This window comes from Triticum aestivum, chromosome 5A (assembly GCF_018294505.1).
Source record: "Triticum aestivum cultivar Chinese Spring chromosome 5A, IWGSC CS RefSeq v2.1, whole genome shotgun sequence".
Classification (NCBI taxonomy): domain Eukaryota; kingdom Viridiplantae; phylum Streptophyta; class Magnoliopsida; order Poales; family Poaceae; genus Triticum; species Triticum aestivum.
Window position 1 is genome coordinate 608,622,594 of NC_057806.1, and position 22,355 is coordinate 608,644,948.

Genomic DNA, 22,355 nt, shown 5'->3' on the forward strand with positions numbered 1-22,355 from the left:
ACAAAAAGGCTAGCGAGAAAAAAGGCAAACGGAGAAAGAGAAGGAGAAGGAGATTGAGAAAGAGAGGGCGAATAAAACGGCAAGGGTGAAGTGGGGGAGAGGAAAACGAGAGGCAAATGGCAACTAATGTAATGCGAGAGATATGGATTGTGATGGGTACTTGGTATGTTGACTTTTTGCGTAGACTCCCCGGCAACGGCGCCGGAAATTCTTCTTACTACCTCTTGAGCTTGCGTTGGATTTCCCCAAAGAGGAAAGGATGATGCAGCAGAGTAGCGTAAGTATTTCCCTCAGTTTTTGAGAACCAAGGTATCAATCCAGTAGTAGGCCACACTCAAGTCCCTCGTACCTGCACAAAACGGTAGCTACTCGCAACCAACGCGATTAGGGGTTGTCAATCCCTTCACGGTCACTTACAAGAGTGAGATCTGATAGATATAATATTTTTGGTATTTTTGGTATTTTTGGTACAGAGATGCAAAGTGAAGAGTAAAAGGCAAAGTAAAAAGCAAAACAAGATTAAAGTGATGGAGATTGATATGATGTGAATAGACCCGGGGGCCATAGGTTTCACTAGTGGCTTCTCTCAAGAGCATAAGTATTCTACGGTGGGTGAACAAATTACTGTTGAGCAATTGACAGAATTGAGCATAGTTATGAGAATATCTAGGCATGATCATGTATATAGGCATCACGTCCGTGACAAGTAGACCGAAACGATTCTGCATCTACTACTATTACTCCACTCATCGACCGCTATCCAGCATGCATCTAGAGTATTAAGTTAAAAACAAAGTAATGCTTTAAGCAAGATGACATGATGTAGAGAGATAAATTCATGCAATATGAAATAAACCCCATCTTGTTATCTTCGATGGCAACGATGCAATACGTGCCTTGCTGCCCCTTCTGTCACTGGGAAAGGACACCGCAAGATTGTACCCAAAGCTAAGCACTTCTCCCATGGCAAGAAAAACCAATCTAGTAGGCCAAACCAAACTGATAATTCGAAGAGACTTGCAAAGATAACTAATCATACGTAAAAGAATTCAGAGAAGATTCAAATATTATTCATAGATAGACAACGACTGCCCACGTGCTTCAATGAGATCGGACTGCGCGTTCGCCAACGCCTTGCGCCGACGCCTGTCCAACCGCGTCTCGCGGCGCCTTCACATGTCCTCCTCGCGACGCCTTGCCCAGTAGGACTGCTCGTAGGCGACGTCCTCCGGGTGGCGGTGCCGCCACTCCGCCATGACCAGCTCGTCCTCCTGGGCGACGAGGAGGCGGCGCTGCCGCTCGGCGTGCTCCGCACGGTCTTGTGCCGTGTTCAGACGCGGCGGCGGGGCACGGTCGAGCGCTTGCTGGAGCGTGTAGACATCCTGGAAGTTCATCTGGCCGCGCGGCTGGCCTAGGCACCACGCCGCCGCGTCGTACGCGCGGCCGGCCTCGCGCGTCGTCCCGTACATGCCGAGGCCGAGCCGAAGATCGCCGGAGCGTATCTCCGCGTAGTAGCCGCCGTTGGGGCGCAGGCGGACGCCGCGGTAGCCGGACGCTCCTTGGCGGCGCGGCGGCATGGCGGCGCGGCGGTGGCGGGGCGCTGGGGCGGCGGAGGCGCGTCGGTGGTGGGGCACTGGAGCGGCGCATGGCAGAGAGAGAGGAAGAGGAGAAGAGGAGACGTGAAGAGGCGCGTGGCGCGCGCCGCACTTTATAGGCGCGCCGGAAGAAGCGCGCAAAAGATGGCGCGCGAGCTAGCGCCTTTTCGCGCGCGCGCAAGCGGTTTCCGCGCCCGTGGTTTTCCCGCCGCCGCTGGAGCGCGACAAAACGCCCCCCGCGCGCTAAAGGCTGCGTTTACCGCGCGAGCGTCGTTTCGCGCGGCCATTGGAGATGCTCTTAGGGGGCCAACCTTTGCTCCACTTGATTGCCGTTTGTGCCTTTGGATGGATGAGCAATGATTCAAGAACTTCACCCATAATATAAAAACGTTTCTCAAGCCAACATAGCTTTAAAAACATTCTTATACCTTGTAGGCCAAACCAAACTAATCACTGGGAAAGGACACCGCAAGATCGTACCCAAAGCTAAGCACTTCTCCCATGGCAAGAAAAACCAATCTAGTAGGCCAAACCAAACTGATAATTCAAAGAGACTTGCAAAGATAACTAATCATACGTAAAAGAATTCAGAGAAGATTCAAATATTATTCATAGATAGACAACGACTGCCCACGTGCTTCAATGAGATCGGACTGCGCGTTCGCCAACGCCTTGCGCCGACGCCTGTCCAACCGCGTCTCGCGGCGCCTTCACATGTCCTCCTCGCGACGCCTTGCCCAGTAGGACTGCTCGTAGGCGACGTCCTCCGGGTGGCGGTGCCGCCACTCCGCCATGACCAGCTCGTCCTCCTGGGCGACGAGGAGGCGGCGCTGCCGCTCGGCGTGCTCCGCACGGTCTTGTGCCGTGTTCAGACGCGGCGGCGGGGCACGGTCGAGCGCTTGCTGGAGCGTGTAGACATCCTGGAAGTTCATCTGGCCGCGCGGCCGGCCTAGGCACCACGCCGCCGCGTCGTACGCGCGGCCGGCCTCGCGCGTCGTCCCGTACATGCCGAGGCCGAGCCGAAGATCGCCGGAGCGTATCTCCGCGTAGTAGCCGCCGTTGGGGCGCAGGCGGACGCCGCGGTAGCCGGACGCTCCTTGGCGGCGCGGCGGCATGGCGGCGCGGCGGTGGCGGGGCGCTGGGGTGGCGGAGGCGCGTCGGTGGTGGGGCACTGGAGCGGCGCGTGGCAGAGAGAGAGGAAGAGGAGAAGAGGAGACGTGAAGAGGCGCGTGGCGCGCGCCGCACTTTATAGGCGCGCCGGAAGAAGCGCGCAAAAGATGGCGCGCGAGCTAGCGCCTTTTCGCGCGCGCGCAAGCGGTTTCCGCGCCCGTGGTTTTCCCGCCGCCGCTGGAGCGCGACAAAACGCCCCCCGCGCGCTAAAGGCTGCGTTTACCGCGCGAGCGTCGTTTCGCGCGGCCATTGGAGATGCTCTTAGGGGGCCAACCTTTGCTCTACTTGATTGCCGTTTGTGCCTTTGGATGGATGAGCAATGATTCAAGAACTTCATCCTATAATATAAAAACGTTTCTCAAGCCAATATAGCTTTAAAAACATTCTTATACTATATAACGAAGGGAGTAACTCTTAATAATGGATCATGGAGAGCATTTCATATAAAAATCAACGTGGAAAGAGAGAGAGATTTGGTCGAACAGCGGCGAGGGGGTGGAATGGCGTGTAAGGAGAGGAATGGGGATGGTGAAGGTCCCCGAGGTATCTTTACTCCTATAAAAATATGAGTTGATAATGATGGTGTGCCTGCCTTTGTGGCATCTGTACCGTCCGATTCAAAACCTAAGGCTGAGATCCAGAAGAGTTGTCCACGAGCCCCGACGTCAGACAGACTACTTGTTTCTACTTCTCTCGCGTAAGAAATAGAAGCTTCGAGTACCCTCCTAACAATCAACGTCACTACAGGGTGGAAATCTCTCGGTCTCTCCCGACTATACAGTGAAAAAAGGCAAACAGAGAGGCGACGCGAGAGGGTGTTTTCCGGCGGGCCGCCGTCGGGCTCTGGGAGGTGGGGAAGACAGCGGACGGCTGCGTCGCGGTTGTAGATAATGGTGTTTTAGGATTTGATTCTGGCGTTGGCGGGCAGGCGGGGCGACTTTGATGAAGTGGAATAAGGTTCCTCCGGCTCCTTCCCGTCGCGGCGGTGCTCCCTCTGATGGCGTTGCGGCTCTAGGGAGGTTGGTCTCTCTCTGATCCGGGCATCCGGCGAGGTTTGGTTGGTGAAGGGGTTGTACAGAAGTTGGGATTTGTGGAGAGGGATTCCCAGATCCGGTCACCACGGACGACCGGCAGCTGCGGGCGAAGTTGTTGGAGTTGCTGCTGCACTCCGGTGTAGGCTGGCGCTGGTGGCAGCTTCAAGGACTGGGGAGCAGGGGTACCCCCGACTTATGCACCGAACCCGCCCCTGGTTCTGTCTTATGCGGCAGGACTTGTATGCGGCCCACAAAGCCATGGATTGGCGATAGTGCTCCTCGCACCGGCGGGTGCAGAGATCAGCATGCCTTGGTGAAGAATTAAGATGAGCTGGGCTGTAAGTTACTTTGTTTTCTCTGATGACATTGATTCCCTTCATCCCTTGCTTTCTCTGGTTCTCAACCTCCAACGACGTCCCTTTTTTTGTGCTGCCTATGGAGATTAGCAGCGGCAGGATCTCCATGAGTAGGCCATGGAGGATATCTGCCGGTGGCGACCTACTCGTTCCCGATGGCTCCGGTGCCCCAAGGGTAGGTGTTCTTTCCTATCGTGCTGCATATGGAAGCTCCGTTCTCGAAATCTCATGTCTGTAGGATGTTGCCGTCAGGGTGGATTTAGCTGGGGTGGTTTTAGCCTACATTGTTAGCGTAATAATTATGATACTTTTGTTCAAGCATACCAGCAAACGCACACACTTTTGATTTATTTTCCTAAGCTGCTGACTTTTCTTCTGATATTTCACCTGACCAAGTGAAAATGGATCTTTCCCTAGCTGTCTATTCCTACATTTTTTTGCAAATATGTGCCCGTTATGCTGTCATGTAAATTCCACAACACATCTGTATGCGTGTATCCTTCTTATAGTTTCTATTACCCAATTATAGTCATGCTTGACAGCGTGAGGGCTGAGACTAACAATTCTTTTCGCCTCTATGCCCCTTATTTCAGTGCATTGTGCTATTGTATACTACTATTATAATGGCATGTGCATTTAGTAAAATCCCTTGATTATGGCAACATGTAAAAAATTTAAATGTTTCCTGAGTGCAGAATGTGGTATAGATTCGTGCAAGTTCTAAAACCTGCAAGTACTGAATTACATAATAATTGTGCAAGGCAGTAAAAAAGAAGAAGATGATGATGATTCAGTTATCAAGAGGATGTCTGAACTCTAAACCTGAAGGACAGGAAATCAAACTTGAGGAGGATAATGGAAGAGAAGAAGAAGCAGACATTAGGATAATGAAACAGAAGGAGTAGATAATGAGGATGGTACTGAAAGAGAAGACGAGATGCACCTTGGCTAAGTAAAGAGCTAGACCTAAAATTGCCCATAAAGGGAATCAGGTCCCTTTCTCTATCGGTGACATCTTAGCTGCCGTCGATTAGGTGCATATTTCACGAGATAATCTCGTTCTAACATGTCTCTAATTTTGATTTTTCCTGCGGATTTCAAAATATAGAAGGCAGCTTCGAAGAGGGGTCACTGGCGAGCAACGTGAGGCCATTGCGTCTATTTTTGTGTTAGTTAGTTTCAAAGAAATCACACTAATTTCTCTTAGTTTATGTCTCTACAGAGAAATAATTCCTGGAGCAGGTTTCAGTGAAGACTACTGATTTAGAATTGGCTGTACGTTCATGAACAAATTTCTGTTGCTGAAATAAGTCATGGTGCAGACTTCAGTGAGGACTACTGATCTAGAAGTCGTATGTTCATGAACAATTTTTTGTTGCTCTGACTGAACGGTTTGTCTCTGTAATTCTTATCTGTTTGGGTGGTGCCCAGCTGCCAATAGAAGACAAGCTGTCTTCTTGCCGAACAACGCCACAATTGCATAGTTCCATGTTATTTAGGATTGTCTCTGTCGCATACGACTTGGAGTTACAAGAGGTCCGGTACTAATTTTGTGTATGTATGTACATGTGCACTCGCCTGCTCTATATACACATGATTTGGAAGCATCTTTTGCTGTACATTTTGTTTCTTTGCTCGGTACAAAATATTGCAAGTGTTGTTCATTTTTTCCCCTTTTATGTAAATATACTACAGACCTTCTACATGCTCAGTTTTCTTCCTTTTGTCTGAATATATCAGACATTTATGTATGAGGTAGTGATTGTCTGATGTCCTAGCAGTTTGATGAAGCAAAAAACGAAGAGCTAATATTGTTGGCACATATGTTTTGAGCAAACAACTAAAAGAAGACTATCATGCTTGACAAATGATTCCATGTCCTCATAGATGCCTAAGGTATGTAACTAATTAAGTGAAACTAGCTATGTGAGTTATGTTTGGAATATTTCTTCCTTCTACTTCATTCTTGTTTGTCATGAAACCATATATAAGTGTGCTCAAGCTATAGTATGTATGCATAATATATTGTCTTGATTGCTATCTTCAAGATACTATTATGTGATATTTGATATGATTCTTTTTACGTCAAATCTTGCAAAGGGGTTTGGAATGTTACAACATCGATTTATATTATATGTTGTCATTATATTTTGTTCATGGTCGGCATGCTGCATCATATAATGAGATGACATATACGCGGCATTGGTGGGTGGCGGATCAGGATAGGTTTAACCCATTGTACTATGGCTGAAAAATTAAGTTAGTAGTCGTCACAATTTTGCCACATGCGTTTGGCTTGTTTTTTCTCGATGCATGATAGAGTGAGCAATGTGAAAGGTGAGTAGGGAGGACAACAAGTCTTCTCCCAAGGCAAAGACGGAGAAGAAAATGTTTGGCTTCGATCAAAGGGTTTATTGATTGGAAACCATATGTTTAATCATGCTTGATATGTACTCAGTACATTTGTTATTGTTTATAACAACATATTGGTTCATGATTATAACTTAAATCCACCTGATCTTATTTGATTCGTAGCGTAGCACGGGCATCTTACTAGTCTATGAACATACCACGAGCTCTAACGACCAAATTCACATGTTCCGCTATCTAATTTCACATGTTTCATATTTATTAAAAAGTGTTAAAAATTGTAGGAGTGGAATATACATGCCACTATCACTACTGAAAGTGAACAAGACTAGAAGTGAAATTATACAAGTTAGACAACATCAGGACCTTTGATATAAATTCCGACGACTCACGGTTGGATTACGGATAAACCTCACCTACTAATACCAAGTCGTTGGACGTTTTCCATCAGCTTTAAACCTATGACCATAGTGCCAAATTCCTCAGCTGGAGCTTTCATGAGTCAATCGCATCATCATCGCCACGCAAATATCGTTGCAGGATCCGACGAAAAGGTGGATATATAGATTTAGTGGAATGCTATTTGCTTGTAACAAGGTGCCGAGTCCCTGTCAATGGAAAGCGCTTCGAATGAACGATCTATGCTACGCACGTAAGCCGGTCCGATTCGATCCGATCCATCATTCATACACACGCACAAAGGTAAGAAATTGCGTGTAAAAGGCGGCATTTGAACGCATCAAGAAAGGCCTGATTACAGGGAGGCCACATCCCATATATGCCGCTAATGCTTTTGTGTTTACTGCTCCAGCCTGCAGGAAAGCGAGTGGGTAACTAAAGCAAGCAACAGGACCAAATCCGTCTCCTTTACCGGCGCCCGATTCTGTTAAACAAATGTGGCCGCATGCTTGCTTGGGGTGCTTTTGTCGGCCCCTCTATTCTTATAAGCCCGTCAGATCCAGCTCTGCATTACCTTAATCATTAAGCACTACCGTGTACTCCTACAAGCCTAAGGCTCCATGACATTGCTGCAACTGTGGAGGCCTGGTATTCTCAAAAACATATGTCGAAATTGTGTTCAGGAAACGGCATTGCGGGTTTTCAGAGTTGGTGATGATATAATTAACATAACACTTTCAGAGTTGGTGATGATACAACTAACATAACAGTATGATATGAAGATTTAGCGTTGCAACTGAAATGTGATTCAGTGGGAGTGCTCTTGACAGTTGAACCATATAAAAATCCATGCAAAAAAAGGTGCACAGAATGGCTGAGAGAAAATAAATAAAACATGAAACGCAATACTTTGCGATTTTAAATTACTTTGCGCAGGAAAAGGTAGAAAAGGAAACGCGGACAAATATGAATGGGATGAATAATTCGGAAAAGGTGAAAGTTTGAAAACACAAAAAAAGATGGAGTGCCAGATCATACACACACGGATCCACACAAGCTAAAAGCAGTCAAAACAGAAAAAAAGAGAAAAAGAGAAGCAAGTTGGTAGCTGCTTAAGGGAGGAGTGATGATATACAGTGGTAGCAAGCAGCAGCAGCAGCAGGTCGAGCATACTGAATCTATCTCACCCTGCATTGCACTCCATCAGGGATTCAGGATGAACCATGGGCAGCAGCAGCCGTACCACCTGAGCAACACGGTGATCGGCTACCTCAACCTGCTCACGCTGCTCGCCTCCATCCCCGTCATCGGCGCGGGCCTCTGGCTGGCGCACGCCGCCTCCGCCGCGCCGGGCCCCACGTGCCAGTCCGCGCTGCAGGCCCCGCTGCTCGCCGTCGGCTTCGTCGCCTTCCTCGTCTCGCTCCCGGGCTTCGTCGGCGCGCGCTACCACGTCTCATGGGCGCTCTGGCTCTACCTGCTCGCCGTGCTCCTCCTCGTGCTCTTCCTCCTCGGCGCCACCGTGTTCGGCCTCGCCGTCACGGCGGGCGGCGGCGGCAGGATGGTGCCCGGGAGGCCCTACCGCGAGTATCGGATGCGGGACTACTCGCCGTGGCTGCGGGGCCACGTGTCCGCCGACCGGTACTGGCGCACGGCGCTGGCGTGCGTGGCCAGCTCCAGGGCGTGCCCCAAGGTGGCCGGATGGACGCCCGACGACTACATGCGCCGCGACCTCACGCCCGTGCAGTCCGGATGCTGCAAGCCGCCCACGTCCTGCGTCTACGGCGGCGACGGGCTGACGGGCCAGGGCCCGGCGGTGGTGGCGGTGCAGGACGAGGACTGCTTCCGGTGGCAGAACGACCCGGCGGTGCTCTGCTACGGCTGCGACTCGTGCAGGGCCGGCGTGATGGAGCAGCTGCGCCGCCACTGGCACAACGTCACCGTCGTCAACGCCGTGCTGCTGCTGCTGCTCATCGCCGTCTGCTCCTGCGGCTGCTGCGCCTTCCGCAACGCCCGCCGCGCCGAGTACGCCTACGCCGGACGCATGTCCAAGATCCACCCGCGATGGGACTACTTCTGGTCCGTCCTCCTCGCCCTAGCTACTTCGTTCATGTCAAATTACTCACCATTTGCATGGTATACATTCATTGATTTGCTTACGTACTTATCCATGACAAATCTATGTGTGTATGAATCAGGTCAAGGTGGTGGCGTGGCCACAGAGAACAAATCTATTAACTCACTGAAGCCTCCTTCCTTGGTTCACATCACATGGTGTGATTGTTCCCACGGAGAGTGGTTTGGAATTTGTATGAACAAATAATTTCCAAGTGTTTTTAGTCTAAACTAGAGTCATTAGACACATATAAGAGTTTGCTCCACATGTATGTTGCGCATATCAAGTAAAGTACGTGATTTTTTTTACATTTTCTCCCACTGTGATTATGTGTGTCGTGTATTCAATTCTTGTTGCTCATCTAGAAAAATTCAAGCTGACAACAGGGATTACCCAGACAGGTATTGGACTCTCATCCCCGTGCCCGCAAGTCACCCCATACCCGTCCCCGTACCCGCCCACGAGGACAAAAAGTTTCCCATCCTCATCCGCATCCGGGTTTTCATCCCCGTGTGGAAACCCATATACGCAATCAACAAAAACCTTCGGTAGCAAATTAGTAAAACAAAAGCAACATTTCAGCACAATAAGTAATACGTTATCACTAGGTTCGAATGATTTCCATAATTACTTATCTCAGGTCACGGTGGTGGCGTGGCCACACAGAACAATCTATTAACTCACTGAAGCCTCCTTGGTTCACATGGTGTGGTGGTTCCCACCGAATGGAAGACTTGTTAGTTTGGAATTTGTATGAACAAATAATTTCAAGTGTTTTTGGTCTAAAAGGCAGATGGTTTGCTCCACGTATATGTAGCACGTATCAGGTAAAGTATATGATTTTTTATATCTTTCGCCCATTGTGATTAGCGTGTGTCCTTTATTCAATTATCATAGCTCATCTAGGAAAATTAAAGCTGGCAATGGGGATTACCCGGACGCGTATTGGACTCTCATCCCCGTCCCCAGGGACGGAGCCAGGATTGACCATGGGGGGGGGGGGGGGGGGGGAGGTGGGTGGCGAAGACAATGACACTAGAAAAAAATTAGGTTAACACGCTTTCCACTAATTTCTTAACAGGATTAACCAGCCTGTTACAGTGATAAGAGATCTAGATTCACCAAATTTTATTAGTGACATTTTTTTATTAGGAGCTTGCATATCAATTAAATTATGCTTGGGCTATTACCTTGGTTCTTTGAATCGTCATATTCACCATTTCCTCTAAAGGGGCATGCTTGGAAAATTAACCACCTGGTGCAATCAACAGAAAATAATTATTAGATATCATGTATTAAGAAATTATAAATGATTGAAAAATAAATAATTCTTACTTACCTCATAGCATCAATGGAAATCTTTAGCCTTAGTTAGGATTAGGCTGCTTCATTTTACTAGATTGTACTATAGCATCATGTTTTGATGGTTGAGTGCTTGAACCAACTGGTTTTAATAATTATGAATGGATTTGGCTCTTTTACTCTTCATGTCTACACAAGCACAAATAAATAAACGAAAATGTTATAATTGATGATTAATGCTTATAGTTTGTACGATTATACTTCTATAGTTTTTAAAGGCATGAACCAATCCCAGATTACTGGGTTGTACCCCTAAAAAAGATCTAATGGGCTGTACTAGTACATGGGCTGAGGATAGGGGGGCGAAGCGGGTTACGTACATGGACGCAAGCAGAAAAATTAGGGAATCGTTGATCGCTATCGAGGGTCGACTCGATCCTTGCCCCTCCCCCCTCGTCCCCCCTTAGAATCGTCCCTGCCCGTCCCCGTACCCATCCACGAGGATAAAAGGTTTCTCATCCACATCCCATCAGGATTTTCAACCCATGGGAAACCCATATACGCAATCAACAACAACCTTAGCATTTCAGTAAAAGAAAAGCAACATTTTAATACAATAAATAATATGTTTTCACTAGGTTAGGGGTGTTTTTGGGCTTTTGGGGCCAAAGAGGCATGATGGGTGTAAAAGTGGGAGGGTATGGGCGAGAATTACCTAGGGTCCACTACCTTTAGAGCCCACGTGTAAGGTCTTGACGGGTAAGACGAGTAACGGGTATGGGTCGTTGTCTTGTGTGCTAGGTAAATGCTGAAAATATTAGTACTTTTCAATTAATCTAATCCACAAGTAGATAATAAGTATGTGAGTGCGTACAGTACATAGAACCGAAACATCTAATTAGAGTCAATAGACAGATATAAGGGGGGCTTATTGGTTTGGAAATTCGTATGAACAAATAATTCCCAAGTGCTTTTTAGTCTAAACTAGAGCCATTAGACAGATATAAGAGTTTGCTCCACATGTATGTAGCGCATATCAAGTAAAGTACGCGTTTTTTTACATTTTCTCTCATTGTGATTATGTGTGTCGTGTATTCAACTCTCATCCCCGTCCCCCGTGACAGTCACCCCATACCCGTCCCCGTCCCGTACCCGGCCGCGAGATTAAAAAGGTACCCATTCCCATCACCATCAGGGTTTTCATCTCTGTGGGGAAACCCGTATACACAATCAACAACAACCTTCAATAGCATTTTAGTAAAACAAAAGTAGCATTTCAGCACAATAAACAATATGTCGTCACTAGGTTAGGGATTTCTTTGGGCTTTTGGGCCTAAGAGACGTGATGGGTGTAAAATTTGGAGGGTATGGGCGAGAATTACCTAGGGTCCACTAACTTTAGAGACCACGTGTAAGGCCTTCACGGGTAAGACGAGTAATGGGCACCGGTAATGCTATCACATCCTCATCCCCGTCTTGAGCGCCGGGTAACGTATTTGACACACCAGCTTCGCCGTGGGCATTAAAGTTGGCACATCCCCATCACCCAATAGAGCAATTACCCACAGAGACGCGTTAACCATTATCTGTTTCTAGTTTAGGTTTGGATCATCCAACTAAAAGTGTGTCTTTTGTATTAGAAGGTAGCCCCGAGACGACAGTAGTCAGTTCGAGCACCTGTTAAGATCCAAGATTACTCAACATGAATTTTTGATAAGTATGTTCTTAACATTCATCTTTGCAACATTTAAGTGCACATGAAGTGTGTGAAAAAATGGCTAAACCGTGGGGTTTTTTTTGTGAAAAGGCTAAACCGTGGTTTATTCAAAGCAATGTTCGAGTAATCCTATGTTGATTTACAATGACGATTCTCATATTGTAGTGGCCTAGTGGGTTGGTTGGTACTCTCTATGTAAAGAAATAAAGAAAGTCTTATATTTCTTTACATAGGTAGTACTGATTATCTTACAATAGTCTACGACTGAACACATTCTTCTCTCATTTCAGTTGGTTCCGACTGATGAAAGCATCGCGACAAAGCTAATTCACTTTTTTTGTACAAATTCTCGGGTACATAGAAGTTGAATGACAACAGTTGACGGTTATGTTGGCACAGTGAAATTATCGGATTCTTATTCAGTTTGATGAATGTTGCTTTACAAACATTTTGTATATGTTGTGTTGTACAAGTTTTCGTTGGACATTGATGTTGTTTTACTTGTAAAGATTATATTTTTAGATGTTTTGCACCATCTTATCTTAATATGGCAAACCCTACCTTCCAAACAAATGTTTTATACAAAGGGGATTTTGGCTAGAGGAAGATTTGGGGATTTGAGGAAGTGAGGGATCATCTAATCCTCTTAAATCTCCACCCCCTTTGGGACTGGAAATCCCCCTCTGTCAAACGAGGCCTAAGGGGTTCCCGAAATGCTATTACCAACTGTAGTGAGCGCTGCAGGAGAATCGCCTACAGCCGCTACTAATGGTCTGCGAGCTCAAATGTGGCATTTATGTTTATTTTCTTGCCTTTATCGGTTTATTTTTCTCTTGGTTTGTTTTTTTCGTTTCCCTTTAAGGTTCTTTTCATTTTTTTACCACCATCTACTTTTTTATTTTTCCTAAATTAATATTGTGTTTTTTAATATTTTCCCTCACAAACACAAACACGGAAACACCTAAGCTTTTCTTAACACACTAAAATCGCAGATAATTATATACACTCAACCTATGAACGCACGCATGCAACCCCTATCCCTATGAGCATCTTTGAGATACTTAGCCGGCACTGAGATTGATGAAGCCACCATAGACGTCTCATACTTAACGGGAAGTATCCTCCCATTGAATTAACATTGCTGAAATGTCTGAAATAAATCCAGAAAAATGTGAGTCACTTCAACCCTGGTTGACTAGTTCCACCATAAGGAAACTAATCATCTGTGGTACGCTCAGTTCGCAACACCTAAGTATTTTAAAATACGTGTGGCCACTTTTAAAAAGTGTGTGAAGTTTATTAGAACTCGCATGAATATGTTTATTAAGTTCTTTTTGAACTATATATTTTATCAAGTCTTTTTAGGGTACATATTTTTTAAGTGAGTAAACATATATATGATGGGAGTTCAACCATTTGTAGACAAGAGGGGGCCAGCGGAAAACACATGTCTGCAATGAAGGAGCTATGTCTCGCCCCCTGTCGGACATAGCTCTGTCTCGCCTCGGGCGAGAGCGCTACTGGGCAGACCCTCTACTATAGTTGTGGCGCATGAATTTTATCCCTGTGGTTTTTCTATTAGTTTTTTCACTGATGAATCTTTTTTCCTTTTTGAATTTTATTTATTTTTTTTCCTTTTTCTGTTTATTATTTCTTTTTTCATCGATTTCTCTATGGTTTTTTATTTGGTTTTCCTTCTTTTTTTCAACACAGGTATACATTTTCCCTACACCTTGTACAATTTTCTTTTACATCACGAAAAATATTTTATATATGTTAAAAAAATTCAAATACATGATTAACATTTGTTTTTTCAGTCATTTGTTTTGATGTCTATGTTATCATACATATTGTACATTTTGGGTACACATTTTCTCCGCTACATATTTTGAAATTTTGTGAATATATTTTGAACGTTTTGCAAATACATGTTGAAACATGTTTTTGTATGGTACAAAAAGGGCTTCTTAACTATGGGAACATTTTTTACATTTTCATAAACATTTCTAAAGATATCACGAACATATATTCGAAACACTTAACATTATATCAATACAACTTACATTTTTTGAATGGTATGATTTTTTATTACACAAACATTTTTTACTTCTATAACATTTAAAAATATATCAGGCACTTATATTTTTTTGGTATGGTACACACATTTCATGTAAGTTGACCTAATAATTTTTTTACATTGCATGAACATTTTTAAAATGTGCGATAAACTCTTTAAACAATTGACTAAGTTATTTTTTTGAAATAAATGTATTTACTATTTTTTGAGATATAGAAAAAGTAGAAACGGGAAAAAGACGTGTGTGATCATCATGGTGTCGGCCTGACGGATAGCTACTGGGCCAGACCACTACCGCCTCCTGTATCAAAATTTGTTTGTATTTTCAGTAATTGTTTCCGAACTTTTTAAAATTTGTGTTCCAAAATGTTCACTTTTTTCAAAATGTTTGCGTTTTAAAAGACACCGCTACTGTTAACCCTCGCTACAAAACCTCTACAGCCCAACGCTAACGGGCCAGCACTCGTCTACACCGTGGGGAGCTCCTATTCCGCGTGTTCTGCGCCCGTAAAGGGAAACAACACCCACGAGTGTAATCTCAATGTAGTTGGTCGCTTGTCGCTTCACCCCCCCCCCCAATCGCTGGTTGCCTTGTCTAAAAAAAGTTGTTGGTTGACCTTTGACAATGAGCATGGACCACTGGCTAGGTTTTTGTTTTCGAGGATTGATAGACCTTTATTAGCTGGAAATGTTTTGAGGAATACAAATAATTTCCGGTCTATCAAGGGGCCACACATGCCGCCCCCGAGGTAATGTTGTCAACATAAAGCACATTAAGGAGACTTATTTGGGATCTTCTGCTGCTATCATTCATGAGATAAGGAGGCGTATCCAGGTGTTCGCTTCAGCTCAAGTAGACCACTGGCCAAGTTGTTGACTATTGACTTTTATGCAGAAGTTCACAAAAAATCATGAAAAAGTTCATACAGTTCCAAAAAAAATTAAAAAGTAAAAAATCCATAGGAATTTCGAAAAGTTCATCGATTTTGAAAAAACATTTATTGATTTTAAAAATAGTTTCATTGTGTTTGAAAAAACAATCATCGAAATACAAACTAATTCATCAACTCCGAAAAAAAGTTCGCAAAATTGAAAATAGTTCATTGATTTTGAGGAATTTCATCAAATTTGAAAATTTTCCTCGGATTTGTAAAAAAGTCCATCGATTTCGAAACAAAAGTTCAACGAATTTGAAAAAAAAAGTGCATCAAAATTTCGAAAAGGTGCAGCAATTTGAAAAAAATTCATTGAATTTGAAATTTTTTGTGAATTTTGAAAAAAAATATAAAGAAATATGAAATAAAAAAAACAGAGAAAGAGAGAAAAAAACAAAAGCCGTTCCCGAAAAAGTCCAACGAAAATCGGTCCAGAAATACATTATCACAATGTGTGGTCTGTCTGGTTGGCTAGTGCGAGTTACAAGTAAGATGGAGGTCCCGAGCTCGAATCTCTCCCGCGTATTAAACCAGAAAAAAAAAAGAGGGAATGGGCCGGGGCCTGAAGCAGTAAATGGGAAATGCTAACGCCGTGCTGCCACTGAGCAGATTCTATTTGCCGCACGAGGGCAGCAAATTGTCAGCCTTCGCTTAAGCCCAGCCACGAATAGGCCAGCCCAAGTGTCCTTCCTTCGATGCTTTTTTCATTTGTTTTCTGTTTTGATTTTCTATTTTTCCGTATGATCCGTTTTCTTTCTATGTTTCTCTTTTTTCAGCTTCTATTTTTCATTTCATTTCTTTTTTTTTCTTTTTGATTTTTTTTTCTTTTCCATTTTTGTACCTTTTGTTATGTACGGTGAATGTTTTTAACCGTACAATGAACTTATTTAATCTATGGTGAACATTTCCATATACAGACTGAACTTTTTTAATGATATACGATGAACTTTTTTGTAGTATACATTGAACATTTTTTAACGCAAATTGAATAGAATGTAATACACAGTAAACTATTTTTAAATATACACTAAACTTTGTTTATTATATACGATGAACATTTTTTTTGTATGCATCTAAAAAATTAGTACTCCCTCCATCCCAAAATAGGTGTCTCAACTTTGTACTAAATTTAGTTTAGTACAAAGTTGTACTAAGGTTAAGGCACTTATTTTGAGATGGAGGGAGTATATGATGAACATTTTAATTTTATACATCGAATTTTTTAATACACATTGAACAGTTTTTTACCACACGATGAATGTATTTTGATATACACTGAACTCTTTTATAAACACATGTTGATTTTTTCATAAATTATATGTTTCCATTTTTAATAGGGTTTTGAATATTTAACTCCTAGATAATAACAAGATGTTTTCTTTTCAAAAAGATGACTAAAAATCGAAGAGGAAAAAAGAAAAACAACTCATGGGAAGAATGGGTCGAAGGCGCGCGGGGGGGGGGGGGGGGGGGGTAACCACATCGGCCCCCGAGCATGGGTTGGGCCGAGGATCCCCCAAACTATCCACCAAGTGGGCCATACCTGCTACGCTCCATGGCGTCCTCATGATGGAATCGCCGGTAGACCTGACGCATACTCCAAGACAAGATGTAATCCTCGGCATGTTTATCCTCCGATGTAACCGACATAGGTGTAACCCTAGGTACCCCGGTTGTCTATATATGCCGAGGGGTTTAGACCATAGAGGTAGATTCATTCATACATGTGATCTCGAGGTAGATCAACCTGTACTTTCTACCCCATCCACAATCAATACAATAAAAGTAGGACGTATGATTTTACCTCTTTGAGGGGGTCTGAACCTTGGTAAATATTGTCTCTTCTATTGTAAAACGTAGTAGAGAACAAAAAAAATCGCCCTACGATCAGTCAGGAACACGAAGATGCGATGAGCGATTAGGATCAGAATGTTGCCGACTCCGAGTTGTAGCGAAAGTAGATGAGTCCGCATAGATCGTACTTGGAGTCCCTCGAACTGTAGATGAATGATCCCGCGAACCGCCCACGAACAGTCACTCGAACGTAAGACCGAAAGCACAGCCTATCTACGAGTTGCAAGCGTACGGTCTTCACCATCCAGCAGCGCTTCGTCGTCCCAAACTAATCATCGCCAGAGAATTAGAGGGACGAGATTAGAACCACCCTGGGCTTCTTATTATGAGGATTAGAGGATCTAGGTCAAGCTCTAATTGATCAATCAGGATCAACTAGAACTAGAGAACTAGAGGAGCCTCCAAAACTTGTGTCTAAAAGTGCCAAAAGCCTCTAGTATATATAGGTTAGAGGGAAGAGGCAGGGTGCCACAATGAGGGATAATACACCCCTCCTTGGCCGGCCAAGAGGAGGGGGATTCCCCCTCCAATTCGGCCTCCCCTCCCTTCCCCAAGTGGAAAGGAGGGCGCCACTTCCACTTGGGCCCAAGTGGCCCAAGTAGCATTCCACCACTTGCCCTTTTAAGACCCGTTGATATTAAATTAAATATAAAAGTCTCCTAACCATTACTAGAGCCTTTTAATATCAATTCAACATGTCGGGAAACATTTTCGACATATATATATTATTTAGCGATGATACCCGGTATTGCCCAACAAACTCTGAAACCCTTCCGGTGACCCTGAAACGCTTCTAATTCCTTTCGAAACTATTTCGGTTATTAATGAAACTATTTCACAAATAAATCCATGTACTCCTGTCCTACTAACACTCAGCAAATTTTGATTACCTTAGGCTTGTGACTCTGTAGGTTCGGTAAAACATAGACATGAATGAAACCCCTTCGTTCAATGACTAATAGTGGAACTGTAGACTTCCATATTGATCCCTATGATTACACGAATGACATTCGAGTGAATCATTTGTCATCATGTGATGTTCCTTTGATTCATGATACTTTATAGAACCCAAGGAGTGTCAATATCGTTTTGAGTCATCCACATGCTCACTATACCGTTATCCTCATTACCAGTTTTGTTCTTCTTTCTTATTGAAATGTTTCGGCATCCCCGTGACATACTCACCTGTGTCCGCCCAGACGATGATGGATGTCATCACATCGAGAGGGCCGTAACAATATCTCTCCATTGTCGGAGGAACAAATTCCATTCTTAAGCTATCTAGTCTCTTGTCAAACTTTTCGATGAACCTGCAAGTTGTCGTTATGATAACCATGTTATAGATGACATTTGAGCAACCCCAAAGTCCACAGTACAGTAATAATTGACTAAGAACTCTCATGGTCTAAGGAACTAAAACACATGTTAATACTCTGTGTTATAACAATTGATTTCAGACAATATTATCTCAAAGCATAACAAACAAGTTTGGATCGATTCAATATGATCGTTCTTCTAACATCATACTTTCAAATTTGTTTTAGGACTATCCTTACACTTAACGATATCCTAAGATCTGGAAAACATGATCACAAATAACGCTTGAGCTAGTCTTCGAGGCGAGACTAGGAATCTTACTTTGCGGCTTATAATTCCACACGTGCATATGTGTTTTCCACTGAATCACATGTTCTAGGATCATAGCAGTTATAGCATAGAATATAAACCCTTAATTATGAACATGAAAATATAATAATGCAATATTATTGCCTCTAGTGCATATTTTCAACATCTTCTTCGTCTTGTTACCATCTAGGCAAGATCACTAGCTCAGGACCGCCTACCGGAGATCTGCTAGATTTAGCTCTGTCATTACTAGCTCATGCAGGTCCCTCTGTGTGATTAAGACAGCTCGATGGCTCACCTTCGGATCGACGACGGGATTGATTATGGGAGCAAATTTCTGCACCGGAAAACTTTTTGTCTTCGGCAGCGTCCTGCTTTACGCCGATTTGACTAGCCACCTCGGCCAAATCGAAAATTTCACTCCAAGGCAGACCATTGTTGGGGAACGTAGCAACAATTCAAAAAATTTCCTATGCGTCACCAAGATCAATCTAGGAGATACTAGCAACGAGAGAGATGGAGTGCATCTTCATACCCTTGAAGATCACTAAGCGGAAGCGTTACAAGAACGCGGTTGCTGGAGTCGTACTCGCGGCGATTCAAATCACGGAAGATCCGATCTAGCGCCGAACGGACGGCGCCTCCGCGTTCAACACACGTACAGCCCGGGCACGTCTCCTCCTCCTTGATCCAGCAAGAGGAGAGGAGAAGTTGAGGGAGAACTCCGGCAGCACGACGGTGTGGTGGTGGAGCTTGTGGTGTTCCTGCAGGGCTTCACCAAGCTCTACGGAGGAGAAGGAAGAGTTGGGGGAAGGAGGGGCTGCGCCAGGGAAGGGGTGTTGCAGCCCTCCCACCTGATACGTCTCCAACATATCTATAATTTTTGATTGCTCCATGCTATGTTATCTACTGTTTTGGGCAATATTGGGCTTTATTATCCACTTTTATATTATTTTTGGGACTAACCTATTAACCGGAGGCCCAGCCCAGAATTGTTGTTTTTTTTGCCTATTTTAGTGTTTCAAAGAAAATGAATATCAAACGGGGTCGAAACGGAACGAAATCAACTGGAGAAGTTATTTTTGGAAGGAAAGCTACCGGATGGACTTGGACCCCACGTCAGGAGCCAAGGGAGGTGCTCACGAGGGTGGGGGTGCCCCCCCTAGGGCGCGCCCCCTGCCTCGTGGGGCCCCTGAAGCTCCACCGATGTACTTCCTGCACCCATATATACCTACGTATCATAAAACTTTCAGAACAGACAATAGATCGGGAGTTCCGCTGCCTGAAGCCTCCGTAGCCACCGAAAACCAATCTAGACCCGTTTCGGCACCCTGCCGGAGGGGGAATCCCTCTCCGGTGGCCATCTTCATCATCCCGGTGCTCTCCATGATGAGGAGGGAGTAGTTCTCCCTCGGGGCTGAGGGTATGTACCAGTAGCTATGTGTTTGATCTCTCTCTCTCTCTCTCGTGTTCTTGCGGTGGTACGATCTTGATGTATCGCGAGCTTTGCTATTATAGTTGGATCCTATGAAGTTTTCTTCCCCCTCTACTCTCTTGTAATGAATTGAGTTTCCCCTTTGAAGTTATCTTATCGGACTGAGTCTTTAAAGATTTGAGAACACTTGATGTATGTCTTGCCGTGCGTATCTGTGGTGACAATGGGATACCACGTGATTCACTTGATGTATGTTTTGGTGATCAACTTGCGGGTTCCGCCCATGAACCTATGCATAGGGGTTGGCACACGTTTTTGTCGTGATTCTCCAGTAGAAACTTTGGGGCACTCTTTGAGGTTCTATGTATTGGTTGAATAGATGAAGCTGAGATTGTGTGATGCATATCGTATAATCATACCCACGGATACTTGAGGTGACATTGGAGTATCTAGGTGACATTAGGGTTTTGGTTGATTTGTGTCTTAAGGTATTATTCTAGTACGAACTCTAGGGCTGTTTGTGACACTTATAGGAATAGCCCAACGGATTGATTGGAAAGAATAACTTTGAGGTGGTTTCGTACCCTACCATAATCTCTTCGTTTGTTCTCCGCTATTAGTGTCTTTGGAGTGACTCTTTGTTGCATGTTGAGGGATAGTTATGTGATCCAATTATGTTATTATTGTTGAGGGAACTTACACTAGCGAAAGTATGAACCCTACACCTTGTTTCCTATCATTGCAATACCGTTTACGCTCACTTTTATCATTAGTTACCTTGTTGTTTTTATAATTTCATATTACAAATACCTTTATCTACTATCCATATACCACTTTTATCACCATCTCTTCGCCGAACTAGTGCACCTATACAATTTACCATTATATTGGGTGTGTTGGGGATACAAGAGACTCTTTATTATTTGGTTGCAGGGTTGCTTGAGAGAGACCATCTTCATCCTACGCCTCCTACGGACTGATAAACCTTAGGTCATCCACTTGAGGGAAATTTGCTACTGTCCTACAAACCTCTGCACTTGGAGGCCCAACAACGTCTACAAGAATAAGGTTGTGTAGTAGACATCAAGCTCTTTTCTGGCGCCGTTGCCGGGGAAGTTAGCGCTTGAAGGTATATCTTTAGATCTTGCAATCGAGTCTTTTAGTTTCTTGTTTTATCACTAGTTTAGTTTATAAAAGAAAACTACAAAAAAATGGAATTAAGATTACCTCATATGCTTCATCTTTTTAATATCTATCATGAAAATAAGGATTCCGATAATTGTGCTCAAGTGCTAGAAGAAGAATGCATTAGAATGTTTGGCACTAAATATTTGAATGATGAGCATGATTGCAATGTTGTTAGTATGAATTCCTTGAATATCTATGATGCTAATGATATGCAAAGCCACAAGCTTGGGGAAGCTATGTTTGATGAGGATGATATTTTTTGTCCCCCAAGTTTTGATGAGAAAATTTATTATGATGAAATCATGCCTCCTATTTATGATGATTATATTGATGAAAGTGGATTTGGAGAGGTCATGACTTTATTTTGTGATGAATCCACTATTTCAGAAGAGGTTCCAATTGATTATGAGAACAAAGTTGCTATCTTTGATGATTATTGTGATGAATTGTATGCTATAAAGAATAATGACATCCATGAAACTTTTCATAATGATTTTAGTTTTCAATTGGATTATGCCTCACATGATAATTATTTTGTTGAGTTTGCTCCCACTATTATTCATGAGAATAATTTTGATTGTGTGGAGAGTAGTATATTTTCTATGCTTGTAGATCATGAAAAGAATGCTTTAGGTGCTGGTTATATTATTGAATTCATTCATGAGTCTACTGAAATTTATTATCAGGGAGGAATATATGCTTGTAGGAATTGCAATAATATCAAGTTTCCTCTCTATGTGCTTAAATTTTTGAAGTTTTGCTTGCTTTACCTTCCTATGCAAGTTGATTCTTGTTCCCATAAGTTGTTTGCTCAGAAAATCCCTATGCATAGGAAGTATGTTAGACTTAAATGTGCTAGTCATATTCTTTATGATGCTCTCTTTATGTTACAATTCTTGTCCTTTATGTGAGCACCATTGAAATCATCATGCCTAGCTAGGGGCATTAAACGATAGCGCTTGTTGGGAGGCAACCCAATTTTATTTTTATTCCTTGCTTTTTGTTCCTGTTTAGTAACAAATAATTAATCTAGCCTCTGTTTATATGTGGTTTTATGCTTTTAATTAGTGTTTGTGCCAAGTAGAACCTTTGGGAAGACTTGGGGAAAGTCTTGTTGATCATGCTGTAAAAAACAGAAACTTTAGCGCTCACGAGAATTGCTGCCATTTTTTTATTGGAGAGTG

At 43.7% G+C, this 22,355-nt stretch overlaps 1 protein-coding gene and 1 long non-coding RNA gene across 2 annotated transcripts; both read left to right on the plus strand.

Moving 5' to 3' along the window:
- Positions 1 to 3,507: 3,507 nt before the first annotated feature.
- LOC123107937 (uncharacterized) lies at positions 3,508 to 5,823 on the plus strand. The gene is made up of 3 exons (XR_006451809.1): positions 3,508 to 4,137; positions 4,246 to 5,298; positions 5,378 to 5,823. It is a non-coding gene; the product is annotated as an uncharacterized lncRNA (long non-coding RNA).
- Positions 5,824 to 8,039: 2,216 nt separating this feature from the next.
- Positions 8,040 to 9,347, plus strand: LOC123107938 (tetraspanin-6). The gene is made up of 2 exons (XM_044529821.1): positions 8,040 to 9,000; positions 9,120 to 9,347. The coding sequence occupies exons 1-2, from the start codon at positions 8,051 to 8,053 to the stop codon at positions 9,157 to 9,159; spliced, it is 990 nt and encodes a 329-aa protein (XP_044385756.1). The 5' UTR covers positions 8,040 to 8,050; the 3' UTR covers positions 9,160 to 9,347.
- Positions 9,348 to 22,355: the final 13,008 nt, after the last annotated feature.